The sequence below is a fragment of the Narcine bancroftii genome, unplaced genomic scaffold (genome assembly GCF_036971445.1).
Source record: "Narcine bancroftii isolate sNarBan1 unplaced genomic scaffold, sNarBan1.hap1 Scaffold_282, whole genome shotgun sequence".
Taxonomy (NCBI): Eukaryota; Metazoa; Chordata; class Chondrichthyes; order Torpediniformes; family Narcinidae; genus Narcine; species Narcine bancroftii.
In genome coordinates, this window is record NW_027212017.1 from 183,140 (window position 1) to 206,551 (window position 23,412).

General features: G+C 54.6%; 1 protein-coding gene across 1 annotated transcript in view; it reads left to right on the forward strand.

Moving 5' to 3' along the window:
• The window catches only part of LOC138750842 (mucin-2-like), a gene marked incomplete at its 3' end in the record, with an annotated part of 68,113 nt that overhangs the window by 3,725 nt on the left and 40,976 nt on the right, over positions 1 to 23,412 (forward strand). Inside the window, exons 3-13 of the mRNA XM_069912979.1 lie at positions 439 to 835; positions 2,490 to 2,889; positions 5,182 to 5,536; positions 7,040 to 7,202; positions 8,559 to 8,801; positions 11,268 to 11,629; positions 14,467 to 14,793; positions 16,092 to 16,254; positions 17,611 to 17,853; positions 21,441 to 21,762; positions 22,133 to 22,487. Of these exons, the coding sequence (XP_069769080.1) occupies positions 439 to 835; positions 2,490 to 2,889; positions 5,182 to 5,536; positions 7,040 to 7,202; positions 8,559 to 8,801; positions 11,268 to 11,629; positions 14,467 to 14,793; positions 16,092 to 16,254; positions 17,611 to 17,853; positions 21,441 to 21,762; positions 22,133 to 22,487 (3,330 nt within the window). The remainder of the gene's footprint in view (positions 1 to 438; positions 836 to 2,489; positions 2,890 to 5,181; positions 5,537 to 7,039; positions 7,203 to 8,558; positions 8,802 to 11,267; positions 11,630 to 14,466; positions 14,794 to 16,091; positions 16,255 to 17,610; positions 17,854 to 21,440; positions 21,763 to 22,132; positions 22,488 to 23,412) is intronic.

Sequence of the window (23,412 nt, forward strand, 5' to 3'; positions counted from 1 at the left end):
TGCACCCAGCCTGTGCATTTCTCCTTCCAACACTGAACCCAGCCTGGACATTTCTCCCTCCAACACTCCACCCAGCGTGGCTATTCCTCTCTCCAACACTGCACCCAACCTGGATATTCCTCCCTCCAACACTGCACAGAGCCTGGACATTTCTCCCTCCAACAGTGCACCCAGCCTGAGCAATCCTCCCTCCAACACTGCACACAGCCTGGAGATTCCTCCCTCCAACACTGCACACAGCCTGGAGATTCCTCCCTCCAACACTGCACCCAGCCTGGACATTTCTCCCTCCAACACTGCACCCAAACTGGACATTTCTGCCTCCAACACTGCACCCAGCGTGGATATTTTTTCCTCCAACAACGCACCCAGACTGGACATTTCTCCGTTCAACACTGCACAGAGACTGGACATTCCTCCCTCCAAAACTGCACCCAGCCTCGACATTCACCCTCCAACACTGCACCCAGCCTGGACTGGTCTCCGTCCAACACTGCACCCAGCCTGGAGATTCCTCCCTCCAACACTGGAGCCAGCCTGGACATTTCTCCCTCCAACACTGCACCCAGCCTGAACATTCATCCCTCCAACACTGCACCCAGTGTGGATATTCTTTCCTCCAACAACGCACCCAGACTGGACATTTCTCCGTTCAACACTGCACAGAGACTGGACATTCCTCCCTCCAAAACTGCACCCAGCCTCGACATTCTCCCTCCAACACTGCACCCAGCCTGGACATTTTTCCCTCCAAAACTGCACCCAGCCTTGACATTGCCCTCCAACACTGCACCCAGCCTGGGCAATCCTCCCTCCAACACTGCACCCAGCCTGGGCAATCCTCCCTCCAACACTGCACCCAGCCTGGAGATTCCTCCCTCCAACATTCCACCCAGCCTGGACATTTCTCCCTCCAACACTGCACCCAAACTGGACATTTCTCCCTCCAACACTGCACCCAGCCTGGACATTTCTCCCTCCAACACTGCACCCAGCCTGGACATTCCTCCCTCCAACACTGCATCCAGCCTACACATTTCTCACTCCAACACTGCACAGAGCAAGGACATTTTTCCCTCCAACACTGAACCCATCCTGGACATTTCTCCCTTCAACACTGCACCCAGGTTGGGCATTTCTCCCTCCAACACTCCACCCAGCGTGGCTATTCCTCTCTCAAACACTGCACCCAACCTGGATATTCCTCCCTCCAACACTGCACAGAGCCTGGACATTTCTCCCTGCTACACTGCACCCAGCCTGGATATTGCTTCCTCCAACACTGCACCCAGCCTGGACATTTCTCCCTCCAACACTGCACAGAGCAAGGACATTTTTCCCTCCAACACTGAACCCATCCTGGACATTTCTCCCTTCAACACTGCACCCAGCTTGGGCATTTCTCCCTCCAACACTCCACCCAGCGTGGCTATTCCTCTCTCCAACACTGCACCCAACCTGGATATTCCTCCCTCCAACACTGCACCCAACCTGGATATTCCTCCCTCCAACACTGCACCCAGCCTGGATATTGCTTCCTCCAACACTGCACCCAGCCTGGACATTTCTCCCGCCAACACTGTATATTGCTTCATCCAACACTGCACCCAGCCTGGACATTTCTCCTTCCAACACTGCACCCAGCCTGAACATTTCTCCCTCCAACACTGCTCACAGTCTGGAAATTTCTCCCTACAACACTGCACCCAGCCTGGACATTTCTCCCTCCAACACTGCACCCAGCCTGGACATTTCTCCCTCCAACACTCGACCCAGCCTGGACATTCCTCACTCCAACACTACACCCAGCCTGGACATTTCTCCAGCCAACACTGTATATTGCTTCATCCAACACTGCACCCAGCCTGGACATTTCTCCTTCCAACACTGCACCTAGCCTGGACATTTCTCCTTCCAACACTGCACCCAGCCTGGATATTTCTTCCTCCAACATACCACCCAGCCTGGATATTTCTCCCTCCAACACTGCACCCAGCCTGGACATTTCTCCCACCAACACTACACCCAGCCTGGACATTCCTCCCTCCAACACTGCATCCAGCCTACACATTTCTCCCTCCAACACTGCACCCATCCTGGACATTTCTCCCTCCAATACTGCACCCAGCCTGTGCATTTCTCCTTCCAACACTGAACCCAGCCTGGACATTTCTCCCTCCAACACTCCACCCAGCGTGGCTATTCCTCTCTCCAACACTGCACCCAACCTGGATATTCCTCCCTCCAACACTGCACAGAGCCTGGAAATTTCTCCCTCCAACAGTGCACCCAGCCTGGGCAATCCTCCCTCCAACACTGCACACAGCCTGGAGATTCCTCCCTCCAACACTGCACCCAGCCTGGACATTTCTCCCTCCAACACTGCACCCAAACTGGACATTTCTCCCTCCAACACTGCACCCAGCGTGGATATTTTTTCCTCCAACAACGCACCCAGACTGGACATTTCTCCGTTCAACACTGCACAGAGACTGGACATTCCTCCCTCCAAAACTGCACTCAGCCTCGACATTCTCCCTCCAACACTGCACCCTGCCTGGACTGGTCTCCGTCCAACACTGCACCCAGCCTGGAGATTCCTCCCTCCAACACTGGAGCCAGCCTGGACATTTCTCCCTCCAACACTGCACCCAGCCTGAACATTCATCCCTCCAACACTGCACCCAGTGTGGATATTCTTTCCTCCAACAACGCACCCAGACTGGACATTTCTCCGTTCAACCCTGCACAGAGACTGGACATTCCTCCCTCCAAAACTGCACCCAGCCTCGACATTCTCCCTCCAACACTGCACCCAGCCTGGACATATTTCCCTCCAAAACTGCACCCAGCCTTGACATTGTCCCCCCAACACTGCACCCAGCCTGGGCAATCCTCCCTCCAACACTGCACCCAGCCTGGAGATTCCTCCCTCCAACACTGCACCCAGCCTGGACATTTCTCCGTCCAACACTGCACCCAAACTGAACATTTCTCCCTCCAACACTGCACCCAGCCTGGACATTTCTCCCACCAACACTCCACCCAGCCTGGACATTCCTCCCTCCAACACTGCATCCAGCCTACACATTTCTCCCTCCAACACTGCACAGAGCAAGGACATTTTTCCCTCCAACACTGAACCCATCCTGGACATTTCTCCCTTCAACACTGCACCCAGCTTGGGCATTTCTCCCTCCAACACTCCACCCAGCGTGGCTATTCCTCTCTCCAACACTGCACCCAACCTGGATATTCCTCCCTCCAACACTGCACAGAGCCTGGACATTTCTCCCTGCTACACTGCACCCAGCCTGGATATTGCTTCCTCCAACACTGCACCCAGCCTGGACATTTCTCCCGCCAACACTGTATATTGCTTCATCCAACATTGCACCCAGCCTGGACATTTCTCCTTCCAACACTGCACCCAGCCTGAACATTTCTCACTCCAACACTGCTCACAGTCTGGAAATTTCTCCCTACAACACTGCACCCAGCCTGGACATTTCTCCCTCCAACACTGCACCCAGCCTGGACATTTCTCCCTCCAACACTCGACCCAGCCTGGACATTCCTCACTCCAACACTACACCAAGCCTGGACATTTCTCCCGCCAACACTGTATATTGCTTCATCCAACACTGCACCCAGCCTGGACATTTCTCCTTCCAACAGTGCACCCAGCCTGGACATTTCTCCCTCCAACATACCACCCAGCCTGGATATTTCTCCCTCCAACACTGCACCCAGCCTGGACATTTCTCCCACCAACACTACACCCAGCCTGGACATTCCTCCCTCCAACACTGCATCCAGCCTACACATTTCTCCCTCCAACACTGCACCCATCCTGGACATTTCTCCCTCCAATACTGCACCCAGCTGTGCATTTCTCCTTCCAACACTGAACCCAGCCTGGACATTTCTCCCTCCAACACTCCACCCAGCGTGGCTATTCCTCTCTCCAACACTGCACCCAGCCTGGGCAATCCTCCCTCCAACACTGCACACAGCCTGGAGATTCCTCCCTCCAACACTGCACCCAGCCTGGACATTTCTCCCTCCAACACTGCACCCAAACTGGACATATCTCCCTCCAACAATGCACCCAGCCTGGACATTTCTCCCTCCAACATTCCACCCAGCCTGGATATTTCTCCGTCCAACACTGCACCCAGCCTGGACATTTCTCCCACCAACACTCCACCCAGCCTGGACATACCTCCCTCCAACACTGCATCCAGCCTACACATTTCTCCCTCCAACACTGCACAGAGCAAGGACATTTCTCCCTCCAACACTGCACCCAGCCTGGACATTTCTCCCGCCAACACTGTATATTGCTTCATCCAGCACTGCACCCAGCCTGGACATTTCTCCTTCCAACATTGCACCCAGCCTGAACATTTCTCCCTCCAACACTGCACAGAGCCTGGAAATTTCTCCCTCCAACACTGCACCCAGCCGGGACATTTCTCCCTCCAACACTGCACCCAGCGTGGACATTTCTCCTTTCAACACTGCACCCAACCTGGATTTTCCTCCCTCCAACACTGCACAGAGCCTGGACATTTCTCCATCCAACACTGCACCCAGCCTGGACATTTCTCCCTCCAACACTGCACCCAGCCTGGACATTTCTCCCTCCAACACTGCACCCAGCCTGGACATTTCTCCCTCCAACACTGCACCCAGCCTGGACATTTTTCACTCCAACACTCGACCCAGCCTGGACATTTTTCCCTCCAACACTACACACAGCCTGGACATTTCTCCCTCCAACACTGCACCCAGTCTGGACTTTCCTCCCTCCAACACTGCACCCAGTCTGGAAATTTTTCCATTCAACACTGCACCCAGCCTGGACATTTCTTCCTCCAACACTGCACCCAGCCTGGACATTTCTACCACCAACAGTCCACCCAGCCTGCACTTTTCTCCCTCCAACACTGCACCCAGCCTGGACATTTCTCCCGCCAACACTGTATATTGCTTCATCCAACACTGCACCCAGCCTGGACATTTCTCCTTTCAACACTGCACCCAGCGTGGACATTTCTCCCTCCAACACTACCCCAGCGTGGCTATTCCTCTCTCCAACACTGCACCCAACCTGGATTTTCCTCCCTCCAACACTGCACAGAGCCTGGACATTTCTCCCTCCAACACTGCACCCAGCCTGGACATTTCTAGCCCCAACACTCCACCCAGCCTGGACATTTCTCCCTCCAAGACTCCATCCAGCCTGGACAAATCTCCCTCCAACACTGCACCCAGTCTGGACATTTCTCCCTCCAACACTGCACCCAGCCTGGACATTCCTCCCTCCAACACTGCACCCAGCCTGGCCATTTCTGACTCCAACACTGCTCACAGTCTGGAAATTTCTCCCTACAACACTGCACCCAGCCTGGACATTTCTCCCTCCAACACTGCACCCAGCCTGGACATTTCTCCCTCCAACACTCGACCCAGCCTGGACATTCCTCACTCCAACACTACACCAAGCCTGGACATTTCTCGCGCCAACACTGTATATTGCTTCATCCAACACTGCACCCAGCCTGGACATTTCTCCTTCCAACACTGCACCCAGCCTGGACATTTCTCCCTCCAACATACCACCCAGCCTGGATATTTCTCCCTCCAACACTGCACCCAGCCTGGACATTTCTCCCACCAACACTACACCCAGCCTGGACATTCCTCCCTCCAACACTGCATCCAGCCTACACATTTCTCCCTCCAACACTGCACCCATCCTGGACATTTCTCCCTCCAATACTGCACCCAGCTGTGCATTTCTCCTTCCAACACTGAACCCAGCCTGGACATTTCTCCCTCCAACACTCCACCCAGCGTGGCTATTCCTCTCTCCAACACTGCACCCAGCCTGGGCAATCCTCCCTCCAACACTGCACACAGCCTGGAGATTCCTCCCTCCAACACTGCACCCAGCCTGGACATTTCTCCCTCCAACACTGCACCCAAACTGGACATATCTCCCTCCAACAATGCACCCAGCCTGGACATTTCTCCCTCCAACATTCCACCCAGCCTGGATATTTCTCCGTCCAACACTGCACCCAGCCTGGACATTTCTCCCACCAACACTCCACCCAGCCTGGACATTTCTCCCGCCAACACTGCACCCAAACTGAACATTTCTCCCTCCAACAATGCACCCAGCCTGGACATTTCTCCCTCCAACATTCCACCCAGCCTGGATATTTCTCCGTCCAACACTGCACCCAGCCTGGACATTTCTCCCACCAACACTCCACCCAGCCTGGACATACCTCCCTCCAACACTGCATCCAGCCTACACATTTCTCCCTCCAACACTGCACAGAGCAAGGACATTTCTCCCTCCAACACTGCACCCAGCCTGGACATTTCTCCCGCCAACACTGTATATTGCTTCATCCAGCACTGCACCCAGCCTGGACATTTCTCCTTCCAACATTGCACCCAGCCTGAACATTTCTCCCTCCAACACTGCACAGAGCCTGGAAATTTCTCCCTCCAACACTGCACCCAGCCTGGACATTTCTCCCTCCAACACTGCACCCAGCCTGGACATTTCTCCCTCCAACACTGCACCCAGCCTGGACATTTCTCCTTCCAACACTGCACCCAGCCTGGGCATTTCTCCATCCAACACTGCACCCAGCCTGGACATTTCTCCCTCCAACATACCATCCAGCGTGGCTATTCCTCTCTCCAACACTGCACCCAACCTGGATATTCCTCCCTCCAACACTGCACAGAGCCTGGACATTTCTCCCTCCAACACTGCACCCAGCCTGGGCAATCCTCCCTCCAACACTGCACACAGCCTGGAGATTCCTCCCTCCAACACTGCACCCAGCCTGGACATTTCTCCCTCCAACACTGCACCCAAACTGGACATTTCTCCCTCCAACACTGCACCTAGCGTGGATATTTTTTCCTCCAACAACGCACCCAGACTGGACATTTCTCCGTTCAACACTGCACAGAGACTGGACATTCCTCCCTCCAAAACTGCACCCAGCCTCGACATTCTCCCTCCAACACTGCACCCAGCCTGGACTGGTCTCCGTCCAACACTGCACCCAGCCTGGAGATTCCTCCCTCCAACACTGGAGCCAGCCTGGACATTTATCCCTCCAACACTGCACCCAGCCTGAATATTCATCCCTCCAACACTGCACCCAGTGTGGATATTCTTTCCTCCAACAACGCACCCAGACTGGACATTTCTCCGTTCAACACTGCACAGAGACTGGACATTCCTCCCTCCAAAACTGCACCCAGCCTCGACATTCTCCCTCCAACACTGCACCCAGCCTGGACATTTCTCCCTCCAACACTGCAGAAAGCCTGGAAATTTCTCCCTCCAACACTGCACCCAGCCTGGACATTTTTCCCTCCAAAACTGCACCCAGCCTTGACATTCTCCCTCCAACACTGCACCCAGCCTGGGAAATCCTCCCTCCAACACTGCACCCAGCCTGGAGATTCCTCCCTCCAACACTGCACCCAGCCTGGACATTTCTCCCTCCAACACTGCACCCAAACTGGACATTTCTCCCTCCAACAATGCACCCAGCCTGGACATTTCTCCCTCCAACAATGCACCCAGCCTGGACATTTCTCCCTCCAACATTCCACCCAGCCTGGATATTTCTCCCTCCAACACTGCACCCAGCCTGGACATTTCTCCCACCAACACTCCATCCAGCCTGGACATTCCTCCCTCCAACACTGCATCCAGCCTACACATTTCTCCCTCCAACACTGCACAGAGCAAGGACATTTTTCCCTCCAACACTGCACAGAGCAAGGACATTTTTCCCTCCAACACTGAACCCATCCTGGACATTTCTCCCTTCAACACTGCACCCAGCTTGGGCATTTCTCCCTCCAACACTCCACCCAGCGTGGCTATTCCTCTCTCCAACACTGCACCCAACCTGGATATTCCTCCCTCCAACACTGCACAGAGCCTGGACATTTCTCCCTGCTACACTGCACCCAGCCTGGCTATTGCTTCCTCCAACACTGCACCCAGCCTGGACATTTCTCCCGTCAACACTGTATATTGCTTCATCCAACACTGCACCCAGCCTGGACATTTCTCCTTCCAACACTGCACCCAGCCTGAACATTTCTCACTCCAACACTGCTCACAGTCTGGAAATTTCTCCCTACAACACTGCATCCAGCCTGGACATTTCTCCCTCCAACACTGCACCCAGCCTGGACATTTCTCCCTCCAACACTCGACCCAGCCTGGACATTCCTCACTCCAACACTACACCCAGCCTGGACATTTCTCCCGCCAACACTGTATATTGCTTCATCCAACACTGCTCCCAGCCTGGACATTTCTCCTTCCAACACTGCACCCAGCCTGGACATTTCTCCTTCCAACACTGCACCCAGCCTGGACATTTCTCCCTCCAACATACCACCCAGCCTGGATATTTCTCCCTCCAACACTGCACCCAGCCTGGACATTTCTCCCACCAACACTACACCCAGCCTGGACATTCCTCCCTCCAACACAGCATCCAGCCTACACATTTCTCCCTCCAACACTGCACCCATCCTGGACATTTCTCCCTCCAATACTGCACCCAGCCTGTGCATTTCTCCTTCCAACACTGAACCCAGCCTGGACATTTCTCCCTCCAACACTCCACCCAGCGTGGCTATTCCTCTCTCCAACACAGCACCCAACCTGGATATTCCTCCCTCCAACACTGCACAGAGCCTGGACATTTCTCCCTCCAACACTGCACCCAGCCTGGGCAATCCTCCCTCCAACACTGCACACAGCCTGGAGATTCCACCCTCCAACACTGCACCCAGCCTGGACATTTCTCCCTCCAACACTGCACCCAAACTGGACATTTCTCCCTCCAACAATGCACCCAGCCTGGACATTTCTCCCTCCAACACTGCACCCAGCCTGGACATTTCTCCCGCCAACACTGTATATTGCTTCATCCAACACTGCACCCAGCCTGGACATTTCTCCTTTCAACACTGCACCCAGCGTGGACATTTCTCCTTTCAACACTGCACCCAGCGTGGACATTTCTCCCTCCAACACTACCCCAGCGTGGCTATACCTCTCTCCAACACTGCACCCAACCTGGATTTTCCTCCCTCCAACACTGCACAGAGCCTGGACATTTCTCCATCCAACACTGCACCCAGCCTGGACATTTCTCCCTCCAACACTGCACCCAGCCTGGACATTTCTCCCTCCAACACTGCACCCAGCCTGGACATTTCTCCCTCCAACACTGCACCCAGCCTGGACATTTTTCACTCCAACACTCGACCCAGCCTGGACATTTTTCCCTCCAACACTACACACAGCCTGGACATTTCTCCCTCCAACACTGCACCCAGTCTGGACTTTCCTCCCTCCAACACTGCACCCAGTCTGGAAATTTTTCCATTCAACACTGCACCCAGCCTGGACATTTCTTCCTCCAACACTGCACCCAGCCTGGACATTTCTACCACCAACAGTCCACCCAGCCTGCACTTTTCTCCCTCCAACACTGCACCCAGCCTGGACATTTCTCCCGCCAACACTGTATATTGCTTCATCCAACACTGCACCCAGCCTGGACATTTCTCCTTTCAACACTGCACCCAGCGTGGACATTTCTCCCTCCAACACTACCCCAGCGTGGCTATTCCTCTCTCCAACACTGCACCCAACCTGGATTTTCCTCCCTCCAACACTGCACAGAGCCTGGACATTTCTCCCTCCAACACTGCACCCAGCCTGGACATTTCTAGCCCCAACACTCCACCCAGCCTGGACATTTCTCCCTCCAAGACTCCATCCAGCCTGGACAAATCTCCCTCCAACACTGCACCCAGTCTGGACATTTCTCCCTCCAACACTGCACCCAGCCTGGACATTCCTCCCTCCAACACTGCACCCAGCCTGGCCATTTCTGACTCCAACACTGCACCCAGCCTGGATATTTCTCCAACAAACACTGCACCCAGCCTGGATATTTCTCACTCCAACACTGCACCCAGCCTGGACATTTTTCCCTCCAACACTGCACCCAGCCTGGAGATTCCTCCCTCCAACACTGCACCCAGCCTGGACATTTCTCCCTCCAACACTGCACCCAGCCTGGACATTTCTCCCTCCAACACTGCACCCAGCCTGGACATTTCTCACTCCAACACTGCACCCAGCCTGGACATTTCTCGCCCCAACACTGCACCGAGCCTGGACATTTCTCACTCCAACAATGCACAGAGCCTGGACATTTCTCCCTCCAACACTGCAACCAGCCTGGACATTTCACCCACCAACACTCCACCCAGCCTGGACATTTCTCCCTCCAACACTGCACCCAGCCTGGACATTTCTCCCTCCAACACTGCACCCAAACTGAACATTTCTCCCTCCAACAATGCACCCAGCCTGGACATTTCTCCCTCCAACATTCCACCCAGCCTGGATATTTCTCCGTCCAACACTGCACCCAGCCTGGACATTTCTCCCACCAACACTCCACCCAGCCTGGACATACCTCCCTCCAACACTGCATCCAGCCTACACATTTCTCCCTCCAACACTGCACAGAGCAAGGACATTTCTCCCTCCAACACTGCACCCAGCCTGGACATTTCTCCCGCCAACACTGTATATTGCTTCATCCAGCACTGCACCCAGCCTGGACATTTCTCCTTCCAACATTGCACCCAGCCTGAACATTTCTCCCTCCAACACTGCACAGAGCCTGGAAATTTCTCCCTCCAACACTGCACCCAGCCTGGACATTTCTCCCTCCAACACTGCACCCAGCCTGGACATTTCTCCCTCCAACACTGCACCCAGCCTGGACATTTCTCCTTCCAACACTGCACCCAGCCTGGGCATTTCTCCATCCAACACTGCACCCAGCCTGGACATTTCTCCCTCCAACATACCATCCAGCGTGGCTATTCCTCTCTCCAACACTGCACCCAACCTGGATATTCCTCCCTCCAACACTGCACAGAGCCTGGACATTTCTCCCTCCAACACTGCACCCAGCCTGGGCAATCCTCCCTCCAACACTGCACACAGCCTGGAGATTCCTCCCTCCAACACTGCACCCAGCCTGGACATTTCTCCCTCCAACACTGCACCCAAACTGGACATTTCTCCCTCCAACACTGCACCTAGCGTGGATATTTTTTCCTCCAACAACGCACCCAGACTGGACATTTCTCCGTTCAACACTGCACAGAGACTGGACATTCCTCCCTCCAAAACTGCACCCAGCCTCGACATTCTCCCTCCAACACTGCACCCAGCCTGGACTGGTCTCCGTCCAACACTGCACCCAGCCTGGAGATTCCTCCCTCCAACACTGGAGCCAGCCTGGACATTTATCCCTCCAACACTGCACCCAGCCTGAACATTCATCCCTCCAACACTGCACCCAGTGTGGATATTCTTTCCTCCAACAACGCACCCAGACTGGACATTTCTCCGTTCAACACTGCACAGAGACTGGACATTCCTCCCTCCAAAACTGCACCCAGCCTCGACATTCTCCCTCCAACACTGCACCCAGCCTGGACATTTCTCCCTCCAACACTGCAGAAAGCCTGGAAATTTCTCCCTCCAACACTGCACCCAGCCTGGACATTTTTCCCTCCAAAACTGCACCCAGCCTTGACATTCTCCCTCCAACACTGCACCCAGCCTGGGAAATCCTCCCTCCAACACTGCACCCAGCCTGGAGATTCCTCCCTCCAACACTGCACCCAGCCTGGACATTTCTCCCTCCAACACTGCACCCAAACTGGACATTTCTCCCTCCAACAATGCACCCAGCCTGGACATTTCTCCCTCCAACAATGCACCCAGCCTGGACATTTCTCCCTCCAACATTCCACCCAGCCTGGATATTTCTCCCTCCAACACTGCACCCAGCCTGGACATTTCTCCCACCAACACTCCACCCAGCCTGGACATTCCTCCCTCCAACACTGCATCCAGCCTACACATTTCTCCCTCCAACGCTGCACAGAGCAAGGACATTTTTCCCTCCAACACTGCACAGAGCAAGGACATTTTTCCCTCCAACACTGAACCCATCCTGGACATTTCTCCCTTCAACACTGCACCCAGCTTGGGCATTTCTCCCTCCAACACTCCACCCAGCGTGGCTATTCCTCTCTCCAACACTGCACCCAACCTGGATATTTCTCACTCCAACACTGCACCCAGCCTGGACATTTTTCCCTCCAACACTGCACCCAGCCTGGAGATTCCTCCCTCCAACACTGCACCCAGCCTGGACATTTCTCCCTCCAACACTGCACCCAGCCTGGACATTTCTCCCTCCAACACTGCACCCAGCCTGGACATTTCTCCCTCCAACACTGCACCCAGCCTGGACATTTCTCACTCCAACACTGCACCCAGCCTGGACATTTCTCGCCCCAACACTGCACCGAGCCTGGACATTTCTCACTCCAACAATGCACAGAGCCTGGACATTTCTCCCTCCAACACTGCACCCAGCCTGGACATTTCACCCACCAACACTCCACCCAGCCTGGACATTTCTCCCTCCAACACTGCACCCAGCCTGGACATTTCTCCCTTCAACACTGCACCCAGCTTGGGCATTTCTCCCTCCAACACTCCACCCAGCGTGGCTATTCCTCTCTCCAACACTGCACCCAAACTGGATATTCCTCCCTCCAACACTGCACAGAGCCTGGACATTTCTCCCTGCTACACTGCACCCAGCCTGGATATTGCTTCCTCCAACACTGCACCCAGCCTGGACATTTCTCCCGCCAACACTGTATATTGCTTCATCCAACACTGCACCCAGCCTGGACATTTCTCCTTCCAACACTGCACCCAGCCTGAACATTTCTCACTCCAACACTGCTCACAGTCTGGAAATTTCTCCCTACAACACTGCACCCAGCCTGGACATTTCTCCCTCCAACACTGCACCCAGCCTGGACATTTCTCCCTCCAACACTCGACCCAGCCTGGACATTCCTCACTCCAACACTACACCAAGCCTGGACATTTCTCCCGCCAACACTGTATATTGCTTCATCCAACACTGCACCCAGCCTGGACATTTCTCCTTCCAACACTGCACCCAGCCTGGACATTTCTCCTTCCAACACTGCACCCAGCCTGGACATTTCTCCCTCCAACATACCACCCAGCCTGGATATTTCTCCCTCCAACACTGCACCCAGCCTGGACATTTCTCCCACCAACACTACACCCAGCCTGGACATTCCTCCCTCCAACACTGCATCCAGCCTACACATTTCTCCCTCCAACACTGCACCCATCCTGGACATTTCTCCCTCCAATACTGCACCCAGCTGTGCATTTCTCCTTCCAACACTGAACCCAGCCTGGACATTTCTCCCTCCAACACTCCACCCAGCGTGGCTATTCCTCTCTCCAACACTGCACCCAGCCTGGGCAATCCTCCCTCCAACACTGCACACAGCCTGGAGATTCCTCCCTCCAACACTGCACCCAGCCTGGACATTTCTCCCTCCAACACTGCACCCAAACTGGACAGTTCTCCCTCCAACAATGCACCCAGCCTGGACATTTCTCCCTCCAACATTCCACCCAGCCTGGATATTTCTCCGTCCAACACTGCACCCAGCCTGGACATTTCTCCCACCAACACTCCACCCAGCCTGGACATACCTCCCTCCAACACTGCATCCAGCCTACACATTTCTCCCTCCAACACTGCACAGAGCAAGGACATTTCTCCCTCCAACACTGCACCCAGCCTGGACATTTCTCCCGCCAACACTGTATATTGCTTCATCCAGCACTGCACCCAGCCTGGACATTTCTCCTTCCAACATTGCACCCAGCCTGAACATTTCTCCCTCCAACACTGCACAGAGCCTGGAAATTTCTCCATCCAACACTGCACCCAGCCTGGACATTTCTCCCTCCAACACTGCACCCAGCCTGGACATTTCTCCCTCCAACACTGCACCCAGCCTGGACATTTCTCCTTCCAACACTGCACCCAGCCTGGGCATTTCTCCATCCAACACTGCACCCAGCCTGGACATTTCTCCCTCCAACATACCATCCAGCGTGGCTATTCCTCTCTCCAACACTGCACCCAACCTGGATATTCCTCCCTCCAACACTGCACAGAGCCTGGACATTTCTCCCTCCAACACTGCACCCAGCCTGGGCAATCCTCCCTCCAACACTGCACACAGCCTGGAGATTCCTCCCTCCAACACTGCACCCAGCCTGGACATTTCTCCCTCCAACACTGCACCCAAACTGGACATTTCTCCCTCCAACACTGCACCTAGCGTGGATATTTTTTCCTCCAACAACGCACCCAGACTGGACATTTCTCCGTTCAACACTGCACAGAGACTGGACATTCCTCCCTCCAAAACTGCACCCAGCCTCGACATTCTCCCTCCAACACTGCACCCAGCCTGGACTGGTCTCCGTCCAACACTGCACCCAGCCTGGAGATTCCTCCCTCCAACACTGGAGCCAGCCTGGACATTTATCCCTCCAACACTGCACCCAGCCTGAACATTCATCCCTCCAACACTGCACCCAGTGTGGATATTCTTTCCTCCAACAACGCACCCAGACTGGACATTTCTCCGTTCAACACTGCACAGAGACTGGACATTCCTCCCTCCAAAACTGCACCCAGCCTCGACATTCTCCCTCCAACACTGCACCCAGCCTGGACATTTCTCCCTCCAACACTGCAGAAAGCCTGGAAATTTCTCCCTCCAACACTGCACCCAGCCTGGACATTTTTCCCTCCAAAACTGCACCCAGCCTTGACATTCTCCCTCCAACACTGCACCCAGCCTGGGAAATCCTCCCTCCAACACTGCACCCAGCCTGGAGATTCCTCCCTCCAACACTGCACCCAGCCTGGACATTTCTCCCTCCAACACTGCACCCAAACTGGACATTTCTCCCTCCAACAATGCACCCAGCCTGGACATTTCTCCCTCCAACAATGCACCCAGCCTGGACATTTCTCCCTCCAACATTCCACCCAGCCTGGATATTTCTCCCTCCAACACTGCACCCAGCCTGGACATTTCTCCCACCAACACTCCACCCAGCCTGGACATTCCTCCCTCCAACACTGCATCCAGCCTACACATTTCTCCCTCCAACACTGCACAGAGCAAGGACATTTTTCCCTCCAACACTGCACAGAGCAAGGACATTTTTCCCTCCAACACTGAACCCATCCTGGACATTTCTCCCTTCAACACTGCACCCAGCTTGGGCATTTCTCCCTCCAACACTCCACCCAGCGTGGCTATTCCTCTCTCCAACACTGCACCCAACCTGGATATTCCTCCCTCCAACACTGCACAGAGCCTGGACATTTCTCCCTGCTACACTGCACCCAGCCTGGCTATTGCTTCCTCCAACACTGCACCCAGCCTGGACATTTCTCCCGTCAACACTGTATATTGCTTCATCCAACACTGCACCCAGCCTGGACATTTCTCCTTCCAACACTGCACCCAGCCTGAACATTTCTCACTCCAACACTGCTCACAGTCTGGAAATTTCTCCCTACAACACTGCATCCAGCCTGGACATTTCTCCCTCCAACACTGCACCCAGCCTGGACATTTCTCCCTCCAACACTCGACCCAGCCTGGACATTCCTCACTCCAACACTACACCCAGCCTGGACATTTCTCCCGCCAACACTGTATATTGCTTCATCCAACACTGCACCCAGCCTGGACATTTCTCCTTCCAACACTGCACAGAGCCTGGACATTTCTCCCTCCAACACTGCACCCAGCCTGGGCAATCCTCCCTCCAACACTGCACACAGCCTGGAGATTCCTCCCTCCAACACTGCACCCAGCCTGGACATTTCTCCCTCCAACACTGCACCCAAACTGGACATTTCTCCCTCCAACACTGCACCTAGCGTGGATATTTTTTCCTCCAACAACGCACCCAGACTGGACATTTCTCCGTTCAACACTGCACAGAGACTGGACATTCCTCCCTCCAAAACTGCACCCAGCCTCGACATTCTCCCTCCAACACTGCACCCAGCCTGGACTGGTCTCCGTCCAACACTGCACCCAGCCTGGAGATTCCTCCCTCCAACACTGGAGCCAGCCTGGACATTTATCCCTCCAACACTGCACCCAGCCTGAACATTCATCCCTCCAACACTGCACCCAGTGTGGATATTCTTTCCTCCAACAACGCACCCAGACTGGACATTTCTCCGTTCAACACTGCACAGAGACTGGACATTCCTCCCTCCAAAACTGCACCCAGCCTCGACATTCTCCCTCCAACACTGCACCCAGCCTGGACATTTCTCCCTCCAACACTGCAGAAAGCCTGGAAATTTCTCCCTCCAACACTGCACCCAGCCTGGACATTTTTCCCTCCAAAACTGCACCCAGCCTTGACATTCTCCCTCCAACACTGCACCCAGCCTGGGAAATCCTCCCTCCAACACTGCACCCAGCCTGGAGATTCCTCCCTCCAACACTGCACCCAGCCTGGACATTTCTCCCTCCAACACTGCACCCAAACTGGACATTTCTCCCTCCAACAATGCACCCAGCCTGGACATTTCTCCCTCCAACAATGCACCCAGCCTGGACATTTCTCCCTCCAACATTCCACCCAGCCTGGATATTTCTCCCTCCAACACTGCACCCAGCCTGGACATTTCTCCCACCAACACTCCACCCAGCCTGGACATTCCTCCCTCCAACACTGCATCCAGCCTACACATTTCTCCCTCCAACACTGCACAGAGCAAGGACATTTTTCCCTCCAACACTGCACAGAGCAAGGACATTTTTCCCTCCAACACTGAACCCATCCTGGACATTTCTCCCTTCAACACTGCACCCAGCTTGGGCATTTCTCCCTCCAACACTCCACCCAGCGTGGCTATTCCTCTCTCCAACACTGCACCCAACCTGGATATTCCTCCCTCCAACACTGCACAGAGCCTGGACATTTCTCCCTGCTACACTGCACCCAGCCTGGCTATTGCTTCCTCCAACACTGCACCCAGCCTGGACATTTCTCCCGTCAACACTGTATATTGCTTCATCCAACACTGCACCCAGCCTGGACATTTCTCCTTCCAACACTGCACCCAGCCTGAACATTTCTCACTCCAACACTGCTCACAGTCTGGAAATTTCTCCCTACAACACTGCATCCAGCCTGGACATTTCTCCCTCCAACACTGCACCCAGCCTGGACATTTCTCCCTCCAACACTCGACCCAGCCTGGACATTCCTCACTCCAACACTACACCCAGCCTGGACATTTCTCCCGCCAACACTGTATATTGCTTCATCCAACACTGCACCCAGCCTGGACATTTCTCCTTCCAACACTGCACCCAGCCTGGACATTTCTCCTTCCAACACTGCACCCAGCCTGGACATTTCTCCCTCCAACATACCACCCAGCCTGGATATTTCTCCCTCCAACACTGCACCCAGCCTGGACATTTCTCCCACCAACACTACACCCAGCCTGGACATTCCTCCCTCCAACACAGCATCCAGCCTAGACATTTCTCCCTCCAACACTGCACCCATCCTGGACATTTCTCCCTCCAATACTGCACCCAGCCTGTGCATTTCTCCTTCCAACACTGAACCCAGCCTGGACATTTCTCCCTCCAACACTCCACCCAGCGTGGCTATTCCTCTCTCCAACACAGCACCCAACCTGGATATTCCTCCCTCCAACACTGCACAGAGCCTGGACATTTCTCCCTCCAACACTGCACCCAGCCTGGGCAATCCTCCCTCCAACACTGCACACAGCCTGGAGATTCCTCCCTCCAACACTGCACCCAGCCTGGACATTTCTCCCTCCAACACTGCACCCAAACTGGACATTTCTCCCTCCAACAATGCACCCAGCCTGGACATTTCTCCCTCCAAAACTGCACCCAGCCTGGACATTTCTCCCGCCAACACTGTATATTGCTTCATCCAACACTGCACCCAGCCTGGACATTTCTCCTTTCAACACTGCACCCAGCGTGGACATTTCTCCTTTCAACACTGCACCCAGCGTGGACATTTCTCCCTCCAACACTACCCCAGCGTGGCTATTCCTCTCTCCAACACTGCACCGAACCTGGATTTTCCTCCCTCCAACACTGCACAGAGCCTGGACATTTCTCCATCCAACACTGCACCCAGCCTGGACATTTCTCCCTCCAACACTGCACCCAGCCTGGACATTTCTCCCTCCAACACTGCACCCAGCCTGGACATTTCTCCCTCCAACACTGCACCCAGCCTGGACATTTTTCACTCCAACACTCGACCCAGCCTGGACATTTTTCCCTCCAACACTACACACAGCCTGGACATTTCTCCCTCCAACACTGCACCCAGTCTGGACTTTCCTCCCTCCAACACTGCACCCAGTCTGGAAATTTTTCCATTCAACACTGCACCCAGCCTGGACATTTCTTCCTCCAACACTGCACCCAGCCTGGACATTTCTCACTCCAACACTGCACCCAGCCTGGACATTCCTCGCCCCAACACTGCACCGAGCCTGGACATTTCTCACTCCAACAATGCACAGAGCCTGGACATTTCTCCCTCCAACACTGCACCCAGCCTGGACATTTCTCCCACCAACACTCCACCCAGCCTGGACATTTCTCCCTCCAACACTGCACCCAGCCTGGACATTTCTCCCTTCAACACTGCACCCAGCCTGGGCATTTCTCCCTCCAACACTCCACCCAGCGTGGCTATTCCTCTCTCCAACACTGCACCCAACCTGGATATTCCTCCCTCCAACACTGCACAGATCCTGGACATTTCTCCCTGGTACACTGCACCCAGGCTGGATATTGCTTCCTCCAACACTGCACCCAGCCTGAACATTTCGCCCTCCAACACTACTCACAGTCTGGAAATTTCTCCCTCCAACACTGCACCCAGCCTGGACATTTCTCCCTCCAACACTGCACCCAACCTGGACATTTCTCCCTCCAACACTGTATATTGCTACATCCAACACTGCACCCAGCCTGGACATTTCTCCTTCCAACACTGTACCCAGCCTGGACATTTCTCCATCCAACACTGCACCCAGCCTGGACATTTCTCCCTCCAACATACCATCCAGCCTGGATATTTCTCCCTCCAACACTGCACCCAGCCTGGACATTTCTCCCACCAACACTCCAGCAGCCTGGACATTCCTCTCTCCAACACTGCATCCAGCCTACACATTTCTCCCTCCAACACTGCACCCATCCTTGACATTTCTCCCTCCAATAATGCACCCAGCCTGTGCATTTCTCCTTCCAACACTGCACCCAGCCTGGACATTTCTCCCTCCAACACTCCACCCTGCGTGGCTATTCCTCTCTCCAACACTGCACCCAACCTGGATATTCCTCCCTCCAACACTGCACAGAGCCTGGACATTTCTCCCTGCAACACTGCACCCAGCCTGGATATTGCTTCCTCCAACACTGCACCCAGCCTGGACATTTCTCCTTCCAACATTGCACACAGCCTGAACAATTCTCCCTCCAACACTGCACCCAGCCTGGACATTTCTCCCTCCAACACTGTATATTGCTTCATCCAACACTGCACCCAGCCTGGACATTTCTCCTTCCAACACTGCACCCAGCCTGGACATTTCTCACTCCAATACTACCCCAGCGTGGCTATTCCTCTCTCCAACACTGCACCCAACCTGGATATTCCTCCCTCCAACACTGCACAGAGCCTGGACATTTCTCCCTCCAACACTGCACAGAGCCTGGACATTTCTCCCTCCAACACTGCACCCAGCCTGGGCAATCCTCCCTCCAACACTGCACCCAGCCTGGAGATTCCTCCCTCCAACACTGCACCAAGCCTGGACATTTCTCCCTCCAACACTGCACCCAAACTGGACATTTCTCCCTCCAACAATGCACCCAGCCTGGACATTTCTCCCTCCAACATTCCACCCAGCCTGGATATTTCTCCCTCCAACACTGCACCCAGCCTGGACATTTCTCCCACCAACACTCCACCCAGCCTGGACATTCCTCCCTCCAACACTGCATCCAGCCTACACATTTCTCCCTCCAACACTGCACAGAGCAAGGACATTTCTCCCTCCAACAGTCCACCCAGCGTGGCTATTCCTCTATAAAACACTGCAACCAACCTGAATATTCCTCCCTTCCACACAGCACCCAGCCTGGATATTGCTTCCTCCAACACTGCACCCAAACTGGACATTTCTCCCGCCATCACTGTATATTGCTTCATCCAGCACTGCACCCAGCCTGGACATTTCTCCCTCCAACACTGCACCCAGCCTGGACATTTCTCCCTCCAACAATGCACCCAGCCTCGACATTTCTCCCTCCAAAATTGCACCCAGCCTGGACATTTCTCACTCCAACACTCCACCCAGCCTGGACAGTCCTGCCTCCAACACTGCACCCAGCCTACACATTTCTCCCTCCAACACTGCACAGAACAAGGACATTGCTCCCTCCAACACTGCACCCAGCCAGGACATTTCTCCCTCCAACACTGCACCCAGCCTGGACATTTCTCCCTCCAACACTGCACCCAGCCAGGACATTTCTCCCTCCAACACTGCACCCAGCCTGGACATTTCTCCCTCCAACACTGCACCCAGCCTGGACATTTCTCCCGCCAACACTGTATATTGCTTCATCCAACACTGCACCCAGCCTGGACATTTCTCCTTCCAAAACTGCACCCAGCCTGAACATTTCTCACTCCAACACTGCTCACAGTCTGGAAATTTCTCCCTCCAACACTGCACCCAGCCTGGACATTTCTCCCTCCAACACTGCACCCAGCCTGGACATTTCTCCCTCCAGCACTCGACCCAGCCTGGACATTCCTCACTCCAACACTACACCCAGCCTGGACATTTCTCCCGCCAACACTGTATATTCCTACATCCAACACTGCACCCAGCCTGGACATTTCTCCTTCCAACACTGCACCCAGCCTGGACATTTCTCCATCCAACACTGCACCCAGCCTGGACATTTCTCCCTCCAACATACCATCCAGCGTGGCTATTCCTCTCTCCAACACTGCACCCAACCTGGATATTCCTCCCTCCAACACTGCACAGAGCCTGGACATTTCTCCCTCCAACACTGCACCCAGCCTGGGCAATCCTCCCTCCAACACTGCACCCAGCCTGGAGATTCCTCCCTCCAACACTGCACCCAGCCTGGACATTTCTCCCTCCAACACTGCACCCAAACTGGACATTTCTCCCTCCAACACTGCACCTAGCGTGGATATTTTTTCCTCCAACAACGCACCCAGACTGGACATTTCTCCGTTCAACACTGCACAGAGACTGGACATTCCTCCCTCCAAAACTGCACCCAGCCTCGACATTCTCCCTCCAACACTGCACCCAGCCTGGACTGGTCTCCGTCCAACACTGCACCCAGCCTGGAGATTCCTCCCTCCAACACTGGAGCCAGCCTGGACATTTATCCCTCCAACACTGCACCCAGCCTGAACATTCATCCCTCCAACACTGCACCCAGTGTGGATATTCTTTCCTCCAACAACGCACCCAGACTGGACATTTCTCCGTTCAACACTGCACAGAGACTGGACATTCCTCCCTCCAAAACTGCACCCAGCCTCGACATTCTCCCTCCAACACTGCACCCAGCCTGGACATTTCTCCCTCCAACACTGCAGAAAGCCTGGAAATTTCTCCCTCCAACACTGCACCCAGCCTGGACATTTTTCCCTCCAAAACTGCACCCAGCCTTGACATTCTCCCTCCAACACTGCACCCAGCCTGGGAAATCCTCCCTCCAACACTGCACCCAGCCTGGAGATTCCTCCCTCCAACACTGCACCCAGCCTGGACATTTCTCCCTCCAACACTGCACCCAAACTGGACATTTCTCCCTCCAACAATGCACCCAGCCTGGACATTTCTCCCTCCAACAATGCACCCAGCCTGGACATTTCTCCCTCCAACATTCCACCCAGCCTGGATATTTATCCCTCCAACACTGCACCCAGCCTGGACATTTCTCCCACCAACACTCCACCCAGCCTGGACATTCCTCCCTCCAACACTGCATCCAGCCTACAAATTTCTCCCTCCAACACTGCACAGAGCAAGGACATTTTTCCCTCCAACACTGCACAGAGCAAGGACATTTTTCCCTCCAACACTGAACCCATCCTGGACATTTCTCCCTTCAACACTGCACCCAGCTTGGGCATTTCTCCCTCCAACACTCCACCCAGCGTGGCTATTCCTCCCTCCAACACTGCACAGAGCCTGGACATTTCTCCCTGCTACACTGCACCCAGCCTGGCTATTGCTTCCTCCAACACTGCACCCAGCCTGGACATTTCTCCCGTCAACACTGTATATTGCTTCATCCAACACTGCACCCAGCCTGGACATTTCTCCTTCCAACACTGCACCCAGCCTGAACATTTCTCCCTCCAACACTGCACCCAGCCTGGGAAATCCTCCCTCCAACACTGCACCCAGCCTGGAGATTCCTCCCTCCAACACTGCACCCAGCCTGGACATTTCTCCCTTCAACACTGCACCCAGCCTGGACATTTCTCCCTCCAACACTCCACCCTGCGTGGCTATTCCTCTCTCCAACACTGCACCCAACCTGGATATTCCTCCCTCCAACACTGCACAGAGCCTGGACATTTCTCCCTGCAACACTGCACCCAGCCTGGATATTGCTTCCTCCAACACTGCACCCAGCCTGGACATTTCTCCTTCCAACATTGCACACAGCCTGAACAATTCTCCCTCCAACACTGCACCCAGCCTGGACATTTCTCCCTCCAACACTGTATATTGCTTCATCCAACACTGCACCCAGCCTGGACATTTCTCCTTCCAACACTGCACCCAGCCTGGACATTTCTCACTCCAATACTACCCCAGCGTGGCTATTCCTCTCTCCAACACTGCACCCAACCTGGATATTCCTCCCTCCAACACTGCACAGAGCCTGGACATTTCTCCCTCCAACACTGCACAGAGCCTGGACATTTCTCCCTCCAACACTGCACCCAGCCTGGGCAATCCTCCCTCCAACACTGCACCCAGCCTGGAGATTCCTCCCTCCAACACTGCACCAAGCCTGGACATTTCTCCCTCCAACACTGCACCCAAACTGGACATTTCTCCCTCCAACAATGCACCCAGCCTGGACATTTCTCCCTCCAACATTCCACCCAGCCTGGATATTTCTCCCTCCAACACTGCACCCAGCCTGGACATTTCTCCCACCAACACTCCACCCAGCCTGGACATTCCTCCC